General features: G+C 42.4%; 1 protein-coding gene across 23 annotated transcripts in view; it reads left to right on the top strand.

Annotated features, from left to right (window-relative positions):
* The window catches only part of Rbfox2 (RNA binding fox-1 homolog 2), a 227308-nt gene that overhangs the window by 50040 nt on the left and 154538 nt on the right, over nt 1-22730 (top strand). For 2 of the 23 annotated variants that reach the window (XM_029547850.1, XM_029547831.1), the window contains exons 1-2: nt 7881-8146; nt 9243-9304. The exons of 7 other annotated variants lie outside the window; for them this stretch is intronic. In XM_029547850.1, coding sequence (XP_029403710.1) covers nt 7960-8146; nt 9243-9304 — 249 coding nt within the window. In that variant the 5' untranslated portion in view covers nt 7881-7959. Of the gene's footprint in view, nt 1-7869; nt 8147-9242; nt 9305-10848; nt 11161-22730 lie in introns of those variants that run through there. 14 more of the 23 variants (XM_029547830.1, XM_029547836.1, XM_029547838.1 and 11 more) reach the window with 12 other exon arrangements.

Below are 22730 nucleotides of genomic sequence, written 5' to 3'. Positions count from 1 at the left end.
CTTCTCTCTTCTCTCTTCTCTCTTCTCTCTTCTCTCTTCTCTCTTCTCTCTTCTCTCTTCTCTCTTCTCTCTTCTCTCTTCTTTTCTCTTCTCTTCCCTTAAGAGAAAGCCAACTACTGGCCTCTGGCCCTAACTGATTCCAGATGGGCTTACTAGAGTACAAAGGTTTTCAGTGTGTTTGGGCTAGGGCTGACCACGAGGCCCCTGAGTACTTCCTGAGCAGCTCTGCAATTGTACTCGCCTAATAAGAAACAGCCTTAACTGCTTGCACCCAGAGCAGCCGTGTTGGTGTCCTTTCTTTGTGCCCCATTCTCTGAACCACCCTATCCTCTTGCCTGGTGTCTTCACTAACCAGAGGACATTAAAATACTCACATATTTCTTATGGATGAGAGCAGAGAAGAAAAGAGTGGTCAAATAACGGCAGATTTTGACGATTAGAAAAGGCTTTTTTGTTTTTTTTCCTTTCTGGACCTGAGGGGAGTTGGCATGTAAATGAGACTGGGAAAACCAAGGCAATCGTTATTTTTAATTTAAAAAAAAAAATCTGGCATGTTTCCTGAATAGTTCAGAATGCCATGTGTGATGGTTTATTCACACTGTACACTGAGTATGGTAAGCTGTGATTTGCTGAAGGGTGAGCATGACCTTGAACCCAGAGGACGGTGTTCTGTATTCAGACCCTGTGCAGTATTGCTAAGGGAGTGTGCCTGCTGCATGTGACACTGGCTTGGGTTTGGCTGTCCTCCCAGCCCCTGCAGTATCCTAGGCCTCTGCACAGCCTACAAGAGAATTCTGTGATGCTTTGCTGCAGGCTCTGTGAGTTATTATTTGGGGCCTTCTAGACACCAAGAATTTATTTTATGTATATACTTAACTTTTGTTTCAAGTGCCTCATGACTGAGGGTGTGCTTGTATCAGCTCATACCTTTCTGGGTCTAGCTGATGAATGCAGAGACTCCGCCAGCCCTGGGGTTCACTTGGGATAACTGATAGGAGCTGTTTCTCTGTGCATCGTGTGGGTTCTGGTGATTGAACTCGGGTCATTAGATTTGGTGGCAAGTGCCTGTACCCATGGAGCCATCCATGTGGCCTTCCCTTCCGTGGTTTCTTGAGTCGGACATGAAGTGTATTGTCTGATGAATTCTTACACTGTTTCTGAGGAGTGAATTTGAATATCTGGACTGTTTTGGTGTTAAGACAGGTCATGTGGTCACCTTCAGGATGCCTGAGTCCTAGCTTTGCTTCTGAAGGAGATTACCCATAATTAAACACCCACTTTTTGTAACATTCTCAGTTGACCAGTAGGATCTTCTTTTCTTTATTAATGTTACCTGTGAATAAAAAAAGGCAGCCAAGGCGTGCACCTTTGGAATAGCTGCCATTTGTCTAGTACCAGGCTCCTATTATCTATATCTCTCATTAGAACTGCCAGGTAGGCAACCTTGTTTCCCCTTTCACATAGAAAACTTTTGTTCACCATTGTCGCAGAGCTAACAAGTATCAGAGAGGTAGGCTTAACTCTCATACTCTGTGTCCAAAGGTGGTATATATTCTCCTACTAAATCTTTCTCAGAAACTCCTCCAAAAGGATGTAGTGACTTACAAGACAAAAAACAAATCTCAAGATTATTTTTTCATCTTCATCATCTTTTCTTGTTAGGTTTGGTTCCTGCCTCAGATATATAAAATACTAATATTAGAGAAAGAGGCAAGCTATTTAGCCATTGTTTATAGAGAGACTTAGGTCTCCAAAAGGTACCATTCTTTTTTTAGTTGAAAAATGTTCAGCACAATTTGAGTGACACATATTTCTATGGAAAATGACTTTGAATTTGAAAGAGAGCAGAGGTTCTGACCTTGGCAGACACCAAGGTGCTGTTCAGGGAGAGTATATGAGGGGTTTGGGGGTACCACTTTAGGAGGTGCGCTGGTCAAATACTCTGAAGTGCTGTGCTGTACGGTGAGAGGTACCTAGTGTATAGCTCCACACTCAGGCTCTACCCTGAAATTTTACTGATTTGCCCAAGCAGAGACAGCATTGAGAATGTGAGGCTGGGTCAGGTGGAATACAGCAGTCAGCCATGAAACAGTTGAGCTCCATGGGGTGGGCGGGCTCACTCCAAAGTCGTCTTAGACATTTCTCTTGTGCTTGCAGGGGCTTTTAATGATTTACATAGTGTAATGCCTCTGTCTTAACCTGACTGAACTTGAGGGGGACAGACACTGGGTCTGCTTCTCAGGCATGGTTCATGGGGCTTGTTAATTGGGTTCCCGGTCAAGCCTTTGGGTGTTATTTGGGGTCAGGGAGCTGACTTTGCAAGTTTTATTGAGCTAGGTCTTGTGGTACAGACTTGCAATCCTCAGCTAAGGAAAATGGAAAGTTCAAGGCTAGCCTGGACAGGTTAGAATCTGTTTTAAAATAAATCAAAAGGCTGGAGATATAGCCCAGTGATGAACTGAACAGTAGAGTCCTCACGAGTGAGGCTGTAGATCCAAACCTACTCACTTTGGAAAGGGAGGGGTGGGTAGGAGGGTGTCTGACAATTGTTATTCTCCTGAACACTCAAGTTCACCAGTGGGCTCTGGCTGGGTCAGAAGATGAGCTTACAGCCTAGAAGCCAGGTGGGAAGCATCTTGCTCATCGTAGCCTCTGAAATTAGCAGACTTGTTCTTCCCCATGTTGCGTATGTTTTAGAAGAACACAAATTCTATTTTGAGTCATATCATAAATGGGGGAGAAAGAGCATTCAGTAACTGTTTGCTCTACAAACTCTGCTCATCTAACAGACTTGGTTTAGTACTGTTCTTTTATTTAGTCCCTCTGACTTTCCATCTTAAATTGATTTGTAAATTTTTTGTTTTATGAAAAGGGCTCACACACGTGCCCAAGAGATTGTGTTTGTGTGTGTAGAATCTCTAGTTTACCAGTCCTCTTCCTTAAAACCATCACTGGGGGAGACCAAAAAGAAAGAGATCAGCGGTTCCGGGTCAGAGGACTAGAAGGCGTTTGGGAAGAGGAGTAGACTTGCTGGGTGTGTGGCAGCACGTGTGCACACACGGTTTCCCATCTCTGCTCTTTGGCTGGATGACCTGGTTAGTTTGTTTGGTTTGTTTTTTACATTGTGGAAAACATTGCATAATTTGTGGAGCCTGTTATTTTTAGGTAGTTGGTTTAGAAAACACTGAACTTATAACTTCCCCCTTAAAGATCTTTCTTACACATTTAAGAAAAGTGTTAAATGATGTGGATTTTAGACATGTGAATTGAAGAGACATTTGCAGTAATAAAGTAGTGACTTTCCCCTCTTGTTCTTTGTTGAAGTAGAAATTGCTCAGAGCTGAGGATGATGGACGATTATTAATTATTTGGGGCTCTGATGTCAGAATCCTGGATAAAGTTTCAGAGGCTAGAAGCCCAAGCTGCATAGTACTCCTAGCAGAGAGGCCCTTTAGCTACACTGTCATGTTGCAGATGACTCCCCCCCCCCCCCCCCCCCCCACCCCCCCCCGTCCTGGGATAAAGTTCAAACTGTTTGACCTACATGGTAGAGGAAACTTCATTTATGTATTTTATGTATACATATCTGATATATAATAAGCCTAGGAATCTTATTTTCTTTATGTATTCTCTCATATATTACACTCTGACCACAATTTTCTCTCCCTTCTTTGCTTCCAGTCTGTCCTTCCCTCCAACCCCTCCTTCTCTTCTCTTCTCTTCTCTTCTCTTCTCTTCTCTTCTCTTCTCTTCTCTTCTCTTCTCTTCTCTTCTCTTCTCTTCTCTTCAGAAAAGGGCAGGCCTCCCATGGATACCAACCAATCATGGCATATCAATGTGCAGCAAATCTAGACACCTCCCCTCATAGTAAGGCTGGACAAGCCAACCCAGTATGAGGAAAGGGTCCCAAAAGCAGATGAAAGAGTCAGGGACAGCCCATGTCCCCACTGTTCGGAGTCTCACAAGAAGACCAAGGTACACAACTGTAACATATGTGCAGAGGGCCTAGGTCAGCCCCATCCAGGCTCCTTGGTTGGCAGTTCTGTCTCTCTGAGTCCCTGTGAGCTTAGGTTAGTTGACTCTGTGGGTTTTCTTGTATCCTTGACCACTCTGGCTTTTACAATCATTCTACCCCTTCTTCCACAGAATTTCTGGGCTCTACCTAATGTTTGGCTGTGGGTCTCTGCTGTATCTGTTTCCGTCAGTTGCTGGGTGAAGCCTTTCTGATGACTATTGGGCTAGGCACCAATCTATGAGTATAGCAGAATAGCATTAGGAATCAGTTCATTGCTTTTTTTTTTTTTTTTTTTTTTTTTTTAAAAACAAACCAAACAAAACAGTGTTTGGTTCTATCTTAGATCTCTGGGCTATCCAGCCTCTGGATCCTGGCCTTCCAGGCAGTGTCAGAGGTGGCATGGGTCTCAAGCTGGACCATTGGTTAGCTACTCCACAATTTCTGTGCCACCTTTATCCCAGCACATCTTGTAGGCAGGATGAATTGTAGGTCAAAGGTTTTGTGGCTGGGTTGGTGTCCCAATCTTTCCATTGGAAGTCTTGTCTGGTTGTAGGAGATGGCCAGTTCAGGCTCTATATCCTCCATTGCTAGAAATTTTAGTTAGGGTAACCCTTATAGATTCCTGGGACTTTCCATTGTATTAGATTTTTAGTTAATCCCCCAAGATGTCCTCCCAATTCCAGTAGTCTCTCCCTCTATCCTCCCCTACCTCGTCCTTCCTGTTCTGGTCCCCACTCCAACCCTGTCTACCTGCAATGTCCATTCTATCTCCCCTTTCCAGGGAGATTGATGTATCTCCTGTGAGCCCTCCTTGTTACTTAGCATCTCTGGGTCTATGGGTTATAGCATGGCTATCCTTTACAGCTAACATCCACTTATGAGTGAGTATACACCATGTTTGACTTCTGGGTCTGGGTTACCTCACTCAGGATGTTTTTTTTTTCCCCCTCTAGTTCCATCCTTTTGCTAGCAAGTTTCATGATGCTATTATTTTTCTTAATAGCTGAGTAGTATTTCATTGTGTAAATGTAGCACATTTTCTTTATCCATTCTTTGGTTCAAGGACATCTAGGTTTATTTCCAGTTTCTGTCTATTACAAATAAAGCTCCTAATGTCACTCTAGTAAAGTGTTTAGGGGAAAGCAGACAGACACTGTCTTAGGGGTTCTGTTGCTGTGTTAAAACACCATAAACCACAGACAACTTAGGGAGAAAAGGTTTATTTCAGCTTACAACTGTGAGTTCATACTTCATTGCTGAGGGAAGTCAGGGTAGGGACTTAAATTGGGTAGGAACCTAGAGGCAGGAGCTGATGCAGAGGCCATGGAGGAACAGTGCTTTGTCAGCCTGTTTTGTCTCAGCACACCTAGGACCACCAGCCCAGGAGTGGTCACTACCCATGTCAGTCATCAGTTCAAACAAAAGAAAAATACCAAGGCTTGCCCACAGGTCAATCTGGGGGTGCTTTCTGTGTTGAGGTCCCCTCTTTCCAGATGACTTGAGCTTGTATCACTGTGGCCTGACCAGCCAACAGAACGGCCATTTCACATTGCTCTTTATTTCAACAGGACTATTTGGAAGACACAGAATAATCTGAATACATTCATTTTAGAAATAGCTACTTGTAATAGTAATTCTTGGTGGTTTTTCTACATTCCCCTTGTTTGAAAATAACTGCTGGGTGTTTTTACACCTGCTCTAGTCCACTTTAACTCCTGAATAAAGACTCAAAGACCTAGTATTTTTATTAACAAGCCGCAAGCCTAAGCCAGGCATGTTCTGAGCTATTCTAACCCTCAAAGGCAGCCTACTTCCCAGCAACATGGTCCTTTATCACAAATGTGTCTTCTCTTGGCTCATTCTGGTCCATGTGTGTCCTCATGGAGACTCCCTTGATGACCTGCTCATGGTGACCCCTGTGGTCTCTCCACACCTTCTCCTCATGTTCCTTCTCTTTACTCTCTTGGGGACCTCTGACTCAGATCAGAAGTCCTGTTCTATTCTCTTCTGCCCAGCTACTTGGCTGATCAGATCTTTATTAACCAATCAGAGATGATGGAAAATAATTTTTATGTAGCATTGAGACTAGAGATGCTTGACTATGCCATCATCTGGACTGCAACCAGATGCCTGGGCATAGAAATCAGCATCTGAATACACAATGTGTACAACCACCTCCCAACAGGTCCTCATTAAGAGACACAGTTAAGGAAGTAAAAAAGCAGACCACAGTGTAGGAGAAAGTATTTGCTACACACAGATTTGGCTGCTAACCAGAACACATTAGTTATTCCTGCAACTCAGTATATGAAAGGAATGCTATAAAACATTTTTAGAAAACAACCTAGTAGCAAAGTGGACAACATATATGAATAGGTACTTTACAAACATGATATTCAGCTGTTTAAAAAGTGGCTACATGATTACTCTTCAAGGTAAAGCAGATGGCCACAGTGAGGCTCTGTTACCCTGCCTCCTGCATGACTGACTGAGGAAGGCAGACATTCAGCTCCCTGAGCCCTCATGCAGGGCTGGGGGAAGTGTTAAGTAGCATAGCTTTGAACTAGTAGTTGATGGCATCTCCCAAAGCTTCCCACTGCTTGCAGCAGTAGAGATATGGAGTGTGTACATATGATCACCACGAGGGTGTATAAGGATGTACACTGTAGCACTTTTTGGTTACAACTTGTGATATTGAGTCTTCGTTACCACCAACTTGGCTGGATTTGGAATCACCTAGAGACACATCTTGTGGTATTGCTTGTCCTTTGAGCAAGGAGACCCACCCTGGATGTGGCCAGTACCAGCCCGTGCTCGGGGTCTAGACTGAATTGAAAAAGACAAAATGAGAAAGTCAGCTGAGTACTAGTATTCATCTCTCTCCGCTACCTGACCTGCCCAAGTCTAAACAGTACCCTGCCACCATGCGTCCCTTATCATGATGGACTTTACTCTTAAACCGAGCCACAACAAATGCCTTCTTCTTTAAGTTTATTCTTGTTAGGTATTTGGTCATAACCACAAGAAAAGAAAAGCTTGTACATAGCCCAAGCTGGAAACAATAGGAATGTTTTTCGCCATTCCGAAGTGCCTTTCAGTATGTTATGCTTTATTTGTAAATAGGATATTTAACATGTATAAGTGTTATTGAGTACAGTGCTTCACAGAGAAAGCCAGTACAGAAAGGAGCATGGCATATGATCATTTATATACAGATCATAGCATAGTCAATCTGTGATGTCTGTTATTGTTAGTGAGCAGCTGAGAGTGACTTTGCAAAGGCACAAGGTGGACTTCTAGGGTGCCAATAATGTGTCCTTTCTCTTTGTCTTGGTGCTGGATTTCTCTTCAGGTGGATTTACTTTGCGAAAATGTATTACATTGTATACATGGGAGTTTTGAGTATGTATGTTTATATATAATTAGCAAAGAGTTTACATTATTCATCTTTTGATTGCTGCAGCTGATAGATAGCTGGTCCCTCAGATGAGCTATATGTTGTCCGCTCAGCTGGTAGGATGTGTGTATGCACATATATTTATGAGCTAAGAGTACTGTGTGCGAATGAAGGGACTTTTTAAAATTATAATTTCCTTGTCAAATATTCAACATGCTACTGATCTTTTTAAAGAGACATATGAAAAGAGACATGATAAAATAAACTCCTGTTTCTATGAGAACAGTAAGAAAATGTTCACTGTCATTGCCAGAATTTGGACTTGTTCTCTGCATGCAACACTCTTTATGAGTGTTCTTAGCTACTAGGGACTTTATTTTGACCTTTACTTTCACCATAGAAACTTTAAAAAATAACTATCCATATGATATTAAAATATTTTGATTCATTACCTTTTGGCGGTCTAACAGAAAAAGACATTCTAAGCAAACCCAATCTGCTGTGGAAGGTCTTGAGAGAGATTGCTTGTGCCTTCTGTTAATAGGTCATGTCTCTCGACTTTGAGCCTGGCCTCTTACAGTGTCCCCGGAAGTTCTCCATGTCTGCTCTGCTGCTTCGCTCCCACCTTCTCTGTTCTCCGTCCCTAGAACACCTTATCTCCATTCTTTCCCTAAATGAGTGCTGCTGGTCCATGCTTCATGCACGCTCCGGTGCTAGCCATCTTTTATCCCCCTGTAAGTTGTATACTCTTGCTGTTGGCGTGTCAGGCATTGGTATGTTTATTTGCCTAAAGCTTTTTTTCTTTTGAGGCCTTTGACTGCTTGTTTAATGAATATTGAAAGTCAGTATCTTTTCTAAAGGATAAAAGCTGATGCTATTATGTAGTATTGTAAAATGCATGCTTTGAATTTGTTTCCAGAGAGTGTACTAGGTTACATTACTTTTTGGTAAAAACAAGGGTATGTGTTTATTATTAATTGTGTGTGGCAGTAGGAAAGAGTTATGCCAACTGGATCCTGTAAGTCAGACGCGTGGCCTCTTTAGCATGGTCCTCTAATCACCTGATTTAATTTTAGTGGAATCCCTGCAGAAATGCTTTGATTATGTATGTAGAATGAGGAAATTATAGATTTAATATGGAACCTGACTATATTAGGGTTTCTGCTTTAAAGCTGATGGGTGAGCAGCTCAGTCCTTGGCGAGCTGCTCATATTTAGCATGTGTTAGGCCCTGGGCTCCATTTCAAGCACCAAAACCACATTTACAACTGCTCCCCACCAGACAGCGAGCAAATGACACTACATAGGCAGTTTGATGACACCGAGACTAGGTCAGTGTAGGCATTAAGACTGATACTTCCTTTTTTTAAATCTCAAATCTAAGAAAATTAAATTTTAGAACGTTATCTGAAGTTTTGTCATTTCACTTTAGCATGTAATTTCTCAAGCTAATCTAAATTTTAAAAGATCTGAGTGGAATCATTGCCATTTGTTCAGAAGTTTAGAATAATAGGATTAGAATAATAAATTAGTAAGTATTACATGCCCACTTACAGTTAACTGGTTATTAATATATCAGAAGTTTAACATTGACTTTGATATAATTGGTATAAGAGAACATAGACACAAAATAACAATTCAGGCATTTCTTTACAACTATGACTGTGTGTGAATGGGAGTAGAAAACTGCATAGGCTCTGGAGTTCAGACAGACCTGAGGTACATACTAGACACATTGACATTTTGAATTTTGTTTGTCATTTGCAGAGTGGAGGTATGAATATATACACCTCACTATTGTTGTTTTTTCTTATTTTAAACACCTTTTTAGTAAAGGGTTCAGTCACGGATACGATGGACAGAGGCCGCTTGGGTCTTCCCATAGATAGTAAGGTGAGTGCTAAGAGTTGTGCTCGTCAGAGCCTACACAGCCACCTCAGTGGCAATGCATGTGAGAGTGGCGAGAGAGCATCTACCTCATGAGGCGAGCTAATCATCTGTGCCTCACTGCTGGGCCGAGAACCTGGATGGTTTATTAGAGCATATTGCACCCATCAGCATCTTTCACCCTGTTTTTGAAGCACATTCTGGATGCTTCTTGTATTAGTTTGGGAATACTATCCTTTGCTGTGCAGAATTATGCCATTTTCATGTTTTCTTTTTTCTTTCTTTTTTAACCCTGGAAAACAGGTGCCTTGGTGCTGTTTCTGCCATACACCAAACCCACAAATTTCCTGGGTGTGCCCTATTTTTACCTACCTCCCTTTTTTGATAGAAGGCCTTGAGCTGCTTGGTGCTTATGCTTTGTGTTTCAGAATCATACAGGATACAGTAACTACCGAATCAATCAAGCAGGTTCTTTCTTAAAGAATTTCTGGGCTGGTGAGATGGCTCAACAGTTAAGAGCACCCGACTGCTCTTCCAAAGGTGCAGAGTTCAAATCCCAGCAACCACATGGTGGCTCACAACCATCCTTAACGAGATCTGACTCCCTCTTCTGGAGTGTCTGAAGACAGCTACAGTGTACTTACATATAATAAATAAAAATAAATCTTAAAAAAAAAAAAGATAAGAATTTCTTCGTAGGCGGGAAGTGGACCCCTAGCTTGAGAAGCAAAGCCTTGGTCCATATTTACCTGTTGTTTAGGGAGGAGAGTGGGTGCCACTTTAGAATTAGAATTTGGATGAAGGAAGGATCAGCTCCAGATGAGCATTAGGCACAGACCAGCTCACTCTATGACATTTTGGTAGGCGTTTCCGGAAGTGGAGAGCCTTGAAGGGTTTGAGAGATTATAGATTGTATTTTATGCATGTCTATGGTTTTAAAGTGGTTTTCTGTAAGTGCACGGTCTTCTGTGGTCGTTTTGGACGTTATTTCTGCAGGAACGTTGCTGATCCTCCTGCTACTGCACTCATTGCTCTGTCCTCCGGCTCAGGGACCTGCTACTTCTTACTCCTTTTGTCAGCAATTCTGAGAGCATCCCTATGTGATGACAAGTGTGGGAACCTGCTCCAGTTTCCATAGTAGGTCAGCCCATGAGGGGAGCACTTGGATGCAGAGTTTGCAGTGAGTGGGCTTTCTACCTCACCTATCCACTCCTTCCTGCTGTGATGAAGAAAGTTCCATCAGAGGGCAGATACTATAAGCATGGGTTTTCTCTCCTTGAATCAGGGTGGAAGAAGGTAGCAGAGGCTGATGTTCCCACATGGAATGCCCCAAGCATGTTTTGCATGCTTTTGTTGTTCTGTTTTTTTTTTTTTTTTTTTTTTTTTTTTTCCTTTCCTGATGGGAGGAGGTGAGTGGGGAATGTTCTCTGGACTAGCCCTGTTTCTGGGGCAGGCGATTCAGTTGATTTTAAGACTCCGGCACTTACTGCTGCTTGTGTTTGAGTTAGGGGTCAGAGAGGAGAAGAAGAAACAAACACTTTGGGGTGTGGTTTAGGAGGGATGGAATATAGGAAGGAGTATATTTCTATGTTTTCTTAGTCATAAGACACAGAATCGCAAGTAGCTAAATTTAGCTCAGGTTCCTGTTGAAAGCATCATTTTTTTCGGCAGGCAGTGGGGGCAGAACGGAAAACCTTTTTGTGTATCCTGCTCCATGAAGCCAATAGGGAAGCAGGAGGAGGTGAGGTTGCCATGGAGATAGTAGCTGTGTGCAAGGGGAGAGCAGCAGGGTTTAGAATTCCAGGAAGGAAGAGAGAGTGATGTCATCAGATTCCATGGACCAGCCCAGGAACCCCTGCGAGGTTGGTGGGGCGTTGGGTGTGTGTGGGGTGGGGGTGGAGTGGGAGTTTGAAGAGGGGAACAGTGGCCTCAGTAAGGTGTGAGGAGTCCAGTTCAAGCGGAGAGGTTGATTGTATGGAATTGTGCTGAGCTGCATTAATGTCTGATTTTGAGGAAAAATTCTGTAAATCGTTTCGGAATTAGCAGACTATTTTCTTTGTTGAAAAAGGACATATTTCTTCCACAAAGGAGCTCATCAGATATAAAAATGTAGTATCTTTTTATAGCTAAATCCCTATAGTATTTGTGTATGCTTTTATCCCTTGTATGTGAGGGTATTTTAGATATGTTGTTAGTTACCATTGCATAATTCCTTTTATGGTGCTACATGCAAGTAAATGATTCATTAATGCCTGATTATGACACTTATTTTTCTATGTATGAGGGTAAATAAATTCTGAATTAAAAATTATGAATCAAAGCATTGCTTTCAACAGAGAGGAAAACTATGCTTCAAGACGGTTATGAGCACTTGCATGCTTATATTGCTAGTCAAGGACAAATGTATTTGTCTACACGTGATTAAAAGGGTGATTTTTAAAAGGAAGAAATGTAACTGAATCTGCATCTGGATGAGGGCTGTCCTTCAAACAGTCACCTAGACTCTGGCGATGGGGCATTGCGCAAGACATAAAGAACTCTGGTTTGAGTCAGCTTCAGAGACCAGTAAGGAGAAAACATTTTCCATATCTAACTCTGGATTCCCCCCCCCCCCCAAAAAAAACCGTAGTCAGAATTGGCTCTTTGTGATCTCGTGTTAAAATCAAATCCATGCTTACTTAAAATGAGCTTTTATCCAGTTAAAGCTATTTCAAGTACATGTTGGTTCTGAAGGCATTTTTGTTTTCTGAACAAGAACTGCTGTATGCTGTAGTTCAGCGGTGATGTTCTAAATGATGGTAGCATATGAGAATAAGAGCATTAGCTTTCTCTGGGTGACATCTCTGAGGTGACCCACTTGGGTTTATTTGTTCAAATGTGCCACTGGCCATTGCAGGGTTTGGTGGCATGTATGAGAACCTGGAGGTGCTGGGAACAGATTGGCTCAAGTCTGACCCTGGGCTCTGATCTGCTCTAGCTGACCTTGGACGAGTGACTGTTTCTTGCTGCACTGTTTTCCTCATATATAAATAAGCTGTGATGTAAGAGCCAGCCTCAAAGTGCAGCTAGAGGATTAAGCAAGCCAATATGGAAAGCGTTTCCACACTCTATATGTTCTCTGTGCTTTCTGACTGATCATTAATAAGAATGCATATTTCTTAGGCTGGTATGAAAGGACATTCTTAGAATGGAAGCACAGGGGAAGCTAAGGCAAGAAAGTTATGAGTTCAAGGACAGTTTGGGCTACATTCAGAGGTCTTATATCATAAACCAAAATGGGTCAGTGAGAAGGATCCGTGGTAAGGCTGTCAAGCCCGATGACCCGAGTTTGATCTCTGTAACCTACGCGGTGGGAGGAGCAGACTGAACTTCCACAAACTGTCCTCTGACCTCCATATGCATGCTGTGGCATGCCTCCCCTCCCCCCAACTAACTAAACAAATAAAATGTTGCTTGAAAAATATTAAGACCAAATAAGAACTGAGAAGATAGCTTCTCAGATGAAAGATAAAAGTGTTGGCTGTGCATGTGAGCATTGGGATTGGCACCATGTAAAAGTAGCTGTGGCTGCCTGTGTTCCCAGCATAGGAGGCTGAGACAAGATCCCCACAGCAAGCTGGCTGTCTTCACTGGTCACAGTTTGTGAACTCTGGGTTCAGCAAGAGACCCTGCTTTAAAAAATGTGTAGCATACAGAAACTGTGGTACAATTACACAATGGAGTACTACTCAGCTATTAAAAACAATGAATTTATGAAATTCTTGGGCAAATGGATGTTATCTGGAGGATATCATCCTTAGTGAGGTAACCCAATCACAAAAGAAGTCACTAGATATGCACTCACTGATAAGCGGATATTAGCCCAGAAACTTAGAATACCCAAGATACATTATGCAAAACAGAAGAAAACCAAGAAAGATGACCATTGTGTGGATACTTCATTCCTCCTTAGAATAAGGAACAAAATACTCATGAAAGGATATAGGTACAGAGACAAAATTTAGAGCTAAGATGAAAGGATGGACTATCCAGAGACTACCCCATTCGGGAGTCCATCCCATCATCAGCCACCAAACCTAGATACTAATGCTCATGCCAGCAAGATTCTGCTGAAGGGACCCTGATATAGCGGCCTCTTGTGAGGCTATGCCAGTGCCTGGCAAACACCGAAGTGGATGCTCACAGCCAGCTATAGGATGTAACACAGGGTCCCCAATGGAGGAGCTAGAGAAAGTACCCAAGGAACTGAAGGGGGCTGTAACCCTGTAGGTGGAACAACAATATGAACTAACCAGTACCCCCTGAGCTTGTGTCTCTAGCTGCATATGTAGCAGAAGATGGCCTAATCGGCCATCACTGGGAATAGAGGCCCCTTGGTCTTGCAAACTTTATATGACCCAGCACAAGGGAAGGCCTGGGCCAAGTAGTGGGAGTGGGTGGGTAGGGGAGCAGGGGCGGGGGGGTATAGGGAACTCTCGGGATAGCATTTGAAATGTAAATAAAGAAAATAAATAAAATTAAATTAAAAAAAAATGTGTAGCGATTGAGGAAGACAACTTCATCAACTCCAGTCTTCCACATGCACTAGCCAACTTGTATCTACTACATACATGCATTCACACACAGCAAACTCATACATATACACCAAACAACAAAGAAAAAGGATTGTCAGGGAAGGTACCATGATCATGAAGATGTTTATCCATTGCATTTTGGATGTGCTGACCCCTGCAAATTCCCCAAATTGGGGAAACTTGACTGTAATTTGTGAATGAGGAAATCGTATGCATACCCCACCCCCACTTGCCCAAATCAAATTCTTAGGTGGGTTTGTTTGAGGTTTTGTTTGAGGTTTCCTTGACTGATCCCATGGAAGAATTAGTGTGCTGGGCTGGAAAGATGGCTCAGCAGCTAAGAGTACTCACTACTCTCAGAGAGGACCTGGTTTAATTCTTAGCCTCTATTTGGAGGTATACAATTTCCCATCCTTAATTCCAGTTCTAGGGGTTCCAGCTGCTGCTGCTTCTAGCTTCCATGGGCACCAGGCATGCCTATGTAATACATTTACATATATTCAAGCAAAACACTCATATACAAAATACGATTTAGCGTGGCAGTTATCAGCCGACGATTGAATCATCAGCAGTGAATCCTGCCTTCTTCCTGAACAGGGAGTCACCACAGTGAGGGGAAGTTTGGGGAGTCACTCTAGGGACCCCAGGAGAGAGAGCAGGGCGTTGGCACTGGGAGTGAATGACACTGGCGTGGGAAATAAGAAAGGCCATGTCCTTAGTCACGCAGATCTTAGGGGCTGGAGAGGAAGGGTGCTGGGATTGGGAGGGCAAAGCTCAACGCACCAATGGACAGGCTTTTCTCTGTAAAGTAGGTTGACCTGCAGGTGCTTCTCTGCATTATGCTGAATCTTAACATCCGTGTACAGTACAGGAATAATTACATACATGTTACAGATCAGAAAACATGCCTAGAAGGGTTGCTGTCAATCTCCATGCTAGTAAGCAATAGAGCTGGTCCAACATGTTGAATAGCAGTGTGAGTCAAGAGATAGCTATAAAAGCTAAATTCAAACAGTCAATGTGGACCCCCCCCCCAAAAAAAAACCCTAGTGTTTGTCTATATTGACTTTTGGGTACAACTATTAATTTAAATATAGTATGATATTCAACATGTTAGCCTATCTCATAGAGACATTATGAATATTACAGAATGATCATTTTGGATGTTTCATTTGCACTCAGAAACTAATTAAGAAGTATCTTTGTTTGTTTCTTTGAGACTGGGTTTCTCAGTGTAACTAGTCCTGTCTGTCCTGGACTTGCTTTATAGACCAGGTTAGCCTTGAACTCACAGAGATCCAACTGCCTCTGCCTCCTGAGTGCTGGGATTAAAGCTGTATGCCCCCAGACCTGGCATCTTTTTTTTTTTTTTTTTTTTTTTTTAAGTGCCAAAGCTTGTGGAGCCTTGGGCTCAGTGAAATATCAGTCTGAATTGAGTATCACAGCACACACTGATTTGTTGGTGGTTATCAGTTGGCATATTTAGTCATAATAAGTATTGTAATCATGTCTGCTGTTCCATTCAAATCCAGATGCAGATGATTATCAATTATTTCACAAAACAAATTTCATCTTCTTAGGGAGTTCGAAGTTTCAGATAAAAGAACCCCAAATCTGTAGTTAGAAAACTTGCGTTCCAGGCCACTTTGTTATTGTCTGCCCGTGAGCCCTAGGGCATGTCATTTAGCCTCAGCTAGTCTGGACTTGGATTTCCGTTATCAGCCAAAGGGAATATCGTTGTTCATCAGTGTCTGCAGGGATTAGTTTCAGGATGCACTTAGACAGCTCACATATCTCATATAAAATAGTTTTTTTTTAATGTCACACATGCACATATACCTATATACTTTAAATAATCTCTATTAATTTACAAACACAGTATCAGTGCTGTGCAAATATTATCCTGTGTTGTTTAGGGAATATTGACAAGAAAGATGTATTTCTGTGTTCAATACAGACAGTTCTCCCTACTGCTTCCTGAGTGTTTTCTGTCTGGTCAGATGAACCCACAGATGCTGAAGTTAAGGATATGGGAGTTGAGAGCATAGCTTAGTGTTACCTGTCCACCAGACCGTTTCCAGTAAGACGCTCCACAGCAGCAAGTCCTCCCTCTTCTCAGCTCTATAACCACAGGAAAGGCATCTTAAAACCTGCTTTGGCTTTCCTATGTGTGTCGTGTAAGTGGTCATTTTGCCTTTGTGTAAGTCTGTGCATCATGGACAGGCAGTGCATGTGGAGGCCAGAAGAGGTTCATAGATCCCTTGTAGCTAGAGTTACAGAAGTGAGTTGCTGTGTGGGTGATGGTAATCAAAGCTACATTCTCTGGATGAGCAACCAGTGCTCCTAACTGATGAGCCATCTCTCCAGCCCCAAGATTAACTTCTTAAAATGAAAAATTTGGTGGCATATAGTAAGGACATTGTCAGGGCCTCCATACTATTCAGGCATTTTTCATGACCCCAGTAGAGATCTGACCCTTTATTTCCTGTTAGCAGCCACCGGCCCATTTTCCATTTCTAGGATTTTGACTGTTCTCCATACTTTATGTCATTGTGTGACTTGCTTTCTCCATTGGTGCAGTGTACTGATAAGTTGCTATAAGGCAACACAGGCCAGCTTTGCAAACATCTTTCAATAGCCAAATAGCAATCCTTTGTTTATGTAAGTCACTCTTTACCTGCATGTACTGATGTTTGGGTTACAGTTGACAATGAAGCTGGGGAGTGCTGCATCTACACTTTGTTTGAGTACCTGGTATATGTTTGATTTACATGCCTGGGAGTGAAATGGCTAGGCCATATGGCAGCTCTTCATTTAACTTACCAAGGAACTGGCAAGTTGTCTTCCATAACAGCTGATCTTTTACATCCCCTCCAGGAATGCTCACGGGGTTATAAATTTATTATTAATGAAGAACACACTAAGATGGGGAAGGTAGAAAACTGTGTGTGTGTTCTTTTGAGTTTATTAGAGCTCTGTATCTCAGGTTTTTGTCTGATGGACTTATTAAATATTTATTTACCATCACTTCAGCACTAAGAATGAAATTTAGCTCAGGGAAATATATCTAATTCACTTAAGTGCTGCACAGATTAAGAAGTGAAGGCTAGAGAAGTGAAGGAAGGGGAATTTAAATAGCCTGTGAAGTTTCTTGGGGGCAAAGGACCTATTTCTCTGTCTACTCAGAGTTTAACAAAGTGAGTGGTAGCATGCCAGGGGCTTGTTCTGGGGCCTCCCAGGCTATCTCAGGCCTACAGCACTGCATACAGTAATGCTGTAGCTTTGTAAGACAAACTGGATTGAATGGCACAGCTGAAGGGGAGGATGCAAGAAGCCCCAGGTCTAAGAAAGACCAGGCTCTGTTTTTCAGTGGAGTTGCCAAGGACAGAATTTGTCACAGTGAGTTGTGACAGTGCTGTCTGCTAGGGAAGCACAATTGGATGGGGGTTGGGTGTGTGTGTGTTCACATAGGGGGTACCCTGATCCCAAATTTCAGACTCTCAGTAGGAAAGCAAGCATCAACTGATAGGAGCCACTATTACTGGTTCTGAGAAAGAACCCCGTCCAGATATAAGTTCCTAGACTCCAAGCTCATTCAGAGGGTAGTAGTAGGGCTTGCTTGCTATGTTCTTCTGTGCACACATGTGTTTCTAGGCTCTGTGAAGAAACAAATAACAGTAGATAACCAGCAAAAATTGGAGCATTAAATGGACTTGGATTTGTAATACTGTAAGGATTACATGGGTTTTCTGAGTCTGTTTCCTTATTATAGAATGACATATCAGGACTTTAGTGAGGTAATATGTTAAGACATTAAATACATTTATTCTGTACTAGTAATCTGCTTTTAATGTTTCACCTTATTTTGCTTGTATCAGTCTGGGCCTGTTCAGGAGAGAGACTGCTAGAACTTGGATAAGAAATTTGATAAATGCAATGCAGGATTGCCATATGTTAATCCAGATAAAATCTAAACAATGGGACACATAGAAGTAGATGTAATATACTAATATGATTGATATGTGATAAAACATAGTGTAACTTTTTAAGTTAAATTTACTTATTCACTTTACAACCTGATATCAGCCCTTCCTCTTCTCCCAGTACAACCTCATGTAAGTCCTCCCCTCATTCCACTTAGAAGGGGAATCCCCCTCTGGGTGTCAACCCCCAACCCCACTCCCCTATTCTACCCTCCACCCCTACACATCAAGTTGTTTTGGGACTTGGCACATCCTCTCCCACTGAGGCCAAACAAGATAGTGTCACTTTTATACTAGCACCTACTCATTAAGTAGGACAGCTAAGAGCTGGCCCCCATGCTTTCACCTTCCAGACCAGATCTGGACTGTTTAGAGAGGCATGGCTATAATTCTAGATGGCAGAGAATGAAGTCTCATGCCAAATTATCAGTTCACTCTTCAGGATGCTGGAGAATCCAGGGACGTTTACTCTGCCTGTGTATCAGCCTGTGAAGGGCTCTTAGTGAAGCTTCCAGCTGTTGGCTGCTGTACAGGAACTGGATGGCAGGGAAACTGCTTTTCGTATAAGAGAGGCTAGGACTTGGAAGCAAGGACTTTTCCTCCTATGGTGGCTCTGCTGTGCCCTCTACTGACAAAGGTTCACATCATGAATGCTAACAAAGCAGAAATAAAGGGCCCAGAAGAAAAGACAGTTTGGGCCGGGCCTGGTGGCGCAGGCCTTTAATCCCAGCACTCGGGAGGCAGAGGCAGGCGGATTTCTGAGTTCAAGGCCAGCCTGGTCTACCAAGTGAGTTCCAGGACAGCCAGAGCTATACAGAGAAACCCTGTCTCGAAAAACCAAAAAAAAAAAAAAAAAAAAAGACAGTTTGGAGATAGAAATCTGTTCAAATAAATAGAATGAGTATGTAATTTCATATTCTTAAAACTGAAGAAGATGGTAATAGGTGGAGATCCACGGGACCTTTAAAAAATGCAAAGAAGTTGGATCCTCATGTGGTGTCCAAAGCTCTGCTCAGGGTGGAGGCAAGAGGTGAAATCTTAGAATGATTAGAGAACATCTAGGGTGAATCTTCATGCCCCTGAGGTTAGCTATGGACTCTTGGGCATAACACTAAAAGCATAGAATACAGAAGAAAGAAACCAAAGTAAAAATTAAAATCTTTAGGTGGGTGTGGCATCTCATGCCTGCCATGTCAGTACTTGGGAAGCTGAAGCAGAATTGCTCAGAATTTGAGGTCAGCCAGGGCTACATAGCAAGGTCCTATCCAAAAAGGCAAAACCAAAAACCCAGAGAAGTGTTAAACACCTTTATGCATCAAAGGACACTAGTATCAGAATGAAAGACAACTCAGTAATAGAAAAAAATGTACAGATCATGTGTCTACTAAGTGATTGATATCTAAAACACAGGCCAACAACTGAACCTAAGAGCAAAATAATCTTCCACAGCTCAATTGTGCAAAATATTTTAATAGACTGTCAAGATAATTCTATAAACATTTATTAATGACCAGTAAGGACAGAAAGAATGCTTAGTTCACTATCATAAGAAAAAGAAGGTTAAAGCTCTCACTAGAAACCACTTCTACTCACAGGGTAGCTGTTATTAAAGAAAAAAAGGGACAAGATAAGCAAGTGTTTGTGAGGATGGGGGAGAAGTTGAAATCCTTGTGTATCATTGCTGATAGGAATGTAAGACGGATGCTACAACTGCCATGGAAATTGGAGCTGGCTTACAGGTTCAGAGGTTCAGACCAGTATTATCAACACAGGAGCATGGCAGCATCCAGGCAGGCATGATGCAGGAGGAACTGAGAGTTCTACATCTTTATCTGAAGGCTGCTAGAATACCGGCTTCCAGGCAGCTAGGATAAGGGTCTTATCATGCCCACGGTGACATACCAACTCCAACAGGGCCACACCTAATAGTGCTACTCCCTGGACCGAGCATATACAAACTATCACACCCAGCAAGGTAGGCGAGGGTAGGTGAGTCTAAAAGAGCTATCATCCACTATGTAGATCAGGAAGTGCAGTGGATTGTGTCTTGTATAGCAAGAGCACTTAGGTTACCAGTTAGCAATTGAACCTTAAACTGAGAGCAGGCTGGACCTACTAGATCTGTACTCCTTAGAAACCTTTGTCCTATCTCTGAGTACTTTGAACCCTGTGATTTGGAACCAGAGTAATAACTGATGGTTGCTTAGGTATTTGTTGCGATTCAGTTTGCACAGATTAGCACATGGAACTTAGTCTCATGTTCGGTGCTGTGATATTTGCTTCCTCCTTTGTTTAAACACTGATTAAAAACTCAACACCGAACCAGCAAGATATCTTCAGTGTTTAAAGTGCATGCCATGCAAGCTGAGTAATATGAGCTTAGATAGTTCTTAGAGAGTTCTCTTTATTTTTAAACTGGCACACAGGATGTTGAAGCTATATAAACAATAACATTTCCCTATTGTGAGGGAAACGGAAGGTCCTCCTAGGAAGTTCTCACTGTGACTGACAACACTGACAGTCTGCACACGCGCTTCCTGAGCACGTGTACTGGTGAGTCTCTAGAGAGAATGGGGTGTGCACTAGGTATTTTTGTCCCACTGCTTGTCAGTGGCCCCTGTATGCTATGTTCCTACATTAGATAGGCTGTTCCCTGTTTATGCAGTCTTGACAGTTAAATAGTTTCATTTGCTTTTTGCTGATTTCATGGATGGAAAGTGGTGTCTCAACTCTAAAAGGATGCTCACTAGCTACACGTTAGTAAGCAGGGAGTATAAGGGAGAGGAATTTCAGTATTCATCAAGAAAGTGGGGTGGAAATACCTATTGGCATTTAGGATACTAGAGCAACACTGAGTGGATGGGTGGATGTATCAGGGTGCACTAAGTGGAAATGAGCCCCACACAGGATTGAGCGAGTTGCTAGGAAACACATACTGCGAAGTTAATGCATTGTTAGAGATGGGTGTACAAGGTACAATTGAAAAGGAAAACCGTGTTTCTTCATTTAGTTTAGGCCATTCTGAGACAAATCTCTCCAACACACAGAAGAGTTCCCAGTAGCCTTAGTCTTGTGGTACAACAGATGATGATCTTGTTCCATCTTTGCTTCTAGTGTTTTAGACGGCATGAGCTCCCAGGATCATGCATGTGCTTGCTCTCGCTCCGTCTCTCTCAAATTAAAGTTTTCTGTACTGTTGGTCTCTAGGATGTCAGGACATAAGATACATATGTGGACTGTTGTTTGGGGGTATGAGTGAGTCCCTTGTTAGCAAGCACTTGGTCTTTTTGAATACTTTCTTAATCAGATATAATTCCCGAGAAAATGGTGAAATCTTTATAGTTTTAAAAGGTGATATAGGATGATTGTTGAGATGAGAACCTGAAAAGTGAGAAAAACAGGGTCCCTGAACTGGGTTCCTCTGCTGGCCAAGGGCAGTAGTTTCTCCCAAAGACTGGACACATTCTTGTGTCATCCCCCTCTTTGTTTCCTTTTCTTCCTCTTTCTTCACATCCTTGAGTCAAACTGCTTGGACTGCTCAAGATCTGAGGGCTTTCTTTGTCACTGTCACTGTTAGGGTATAGCATTGCAGTAAATCTACAGAATTCAGAACAAGTGAGGTACATGTGGACATCAGGATTCCTGTTCTCTGGCCTCTCCTGTCTAGTCTTCCTGCCCTGCCCCTCTTCTCCATTTTTATAAATAATTTAAGTATATTCCTTTCCTGTAATTGTTAGTGTGAAAGAGAGTCAACATTGCCTTTAATTGTCATTTTTATTTTATTTTAATACCTTTTAAATTTAAAAATGTGTGTACATACATACAGATACATGCCACAGTGCGTGTGTGGAGGTCAGAGGACAACTTTCAGGAGTCAGTTCTTACCTCCTACTATGTGGTCTGAGAGACTGACCTCATGTCCTCAGGTTTGGTCACAGGCAGGTGTCTTTACTAGCTGAGCCATGTTGCCAGCCCCTAACTATTATTTTAAAGTAAGAGACAGACTGAGGTGCTCCTACACTATTAATTTCACCTCTTCAGGTGGTTTTGTATAGCATCTGTCACCAGTACCCAATTTCAAGCAGTTTCATCACTGCAGTAGAACCTGCTTCTGGTTACTGCTTGTTTTTACCCTCTGCCTCGGAAACCACTCAGCTGTTTTCTGTCACCATGAACTTGTTAGGGTTGGACATTTCCTATAAATAAAACAATGAAGTTTCTGGCCATTTTCTCTCTGGTCTTTTTTGCTTGCTATGATATCTTCATGATTTAACCGCATTTAGTGTCCTGTGTCTAATAGTTCTGTTGTTCACTGCTGTACTGTCTGGGCCCTGTGAAATTAGGCTGTTCTCAACACGATGGCCTGTCTGAGTGCATGTGCATTTTATTTCCTTGGCTATATTCTGGGCCATGTAGTAGCAGTGTGTTTAACTTTATTTTGTGTTATTTTTCATTGTGTATGCAAACATGTGTGAGTATGTACAAGTGAGTGCAGTGCAGGGCCCCACGGGTGCTACAGGCATCAAATGCCTCAAAGCCGGAGTTACAGGCACTTTCGAGCCCTCAGACTTGGGTGTTGGGAATGAAACTCAGTTCTTCTGCAAGAGCAGTCTGTTCTTTCCCACAGAGCCATCTGATCATCATCTAGCCTCGTATGTAACGTCTTGGGGGACCACCCAGTGTATAAGGCGACTGTGCTACTTTCCATCCCACCAGTGCTGTGCAGAATCTTCATTTTCTTTTCTGTCCTCAACACTTGCTCTTGTCAGATTTTTTTTTTTTTTAAAGATTCATTTATTTATTATATGTAAGTACACTGTAGCTGTCTTCAGACACTCCAGAAGAGGGAGTCAGATCTTGTTAAGGATGGTTGTG

The sequence above is a fragment of the Mus pahari genome, chromosome 17 (assembly GCF_900095145.1).
Source record: "Mus pahari chromosome 17, PAHARI_EIJ_v1.1, whole genome shotgun sequence".
In the NCBI taxonomy this organism is placed as follows: domain Eukaryota; kingdom Metazoa; phylum Chordata; class Mammalia; order Rodentia; family Muridae; genus Mus; species Mus pahari.
This window is presented reverse-complemented; position numbering and strand designations above follow the sequence as displayed.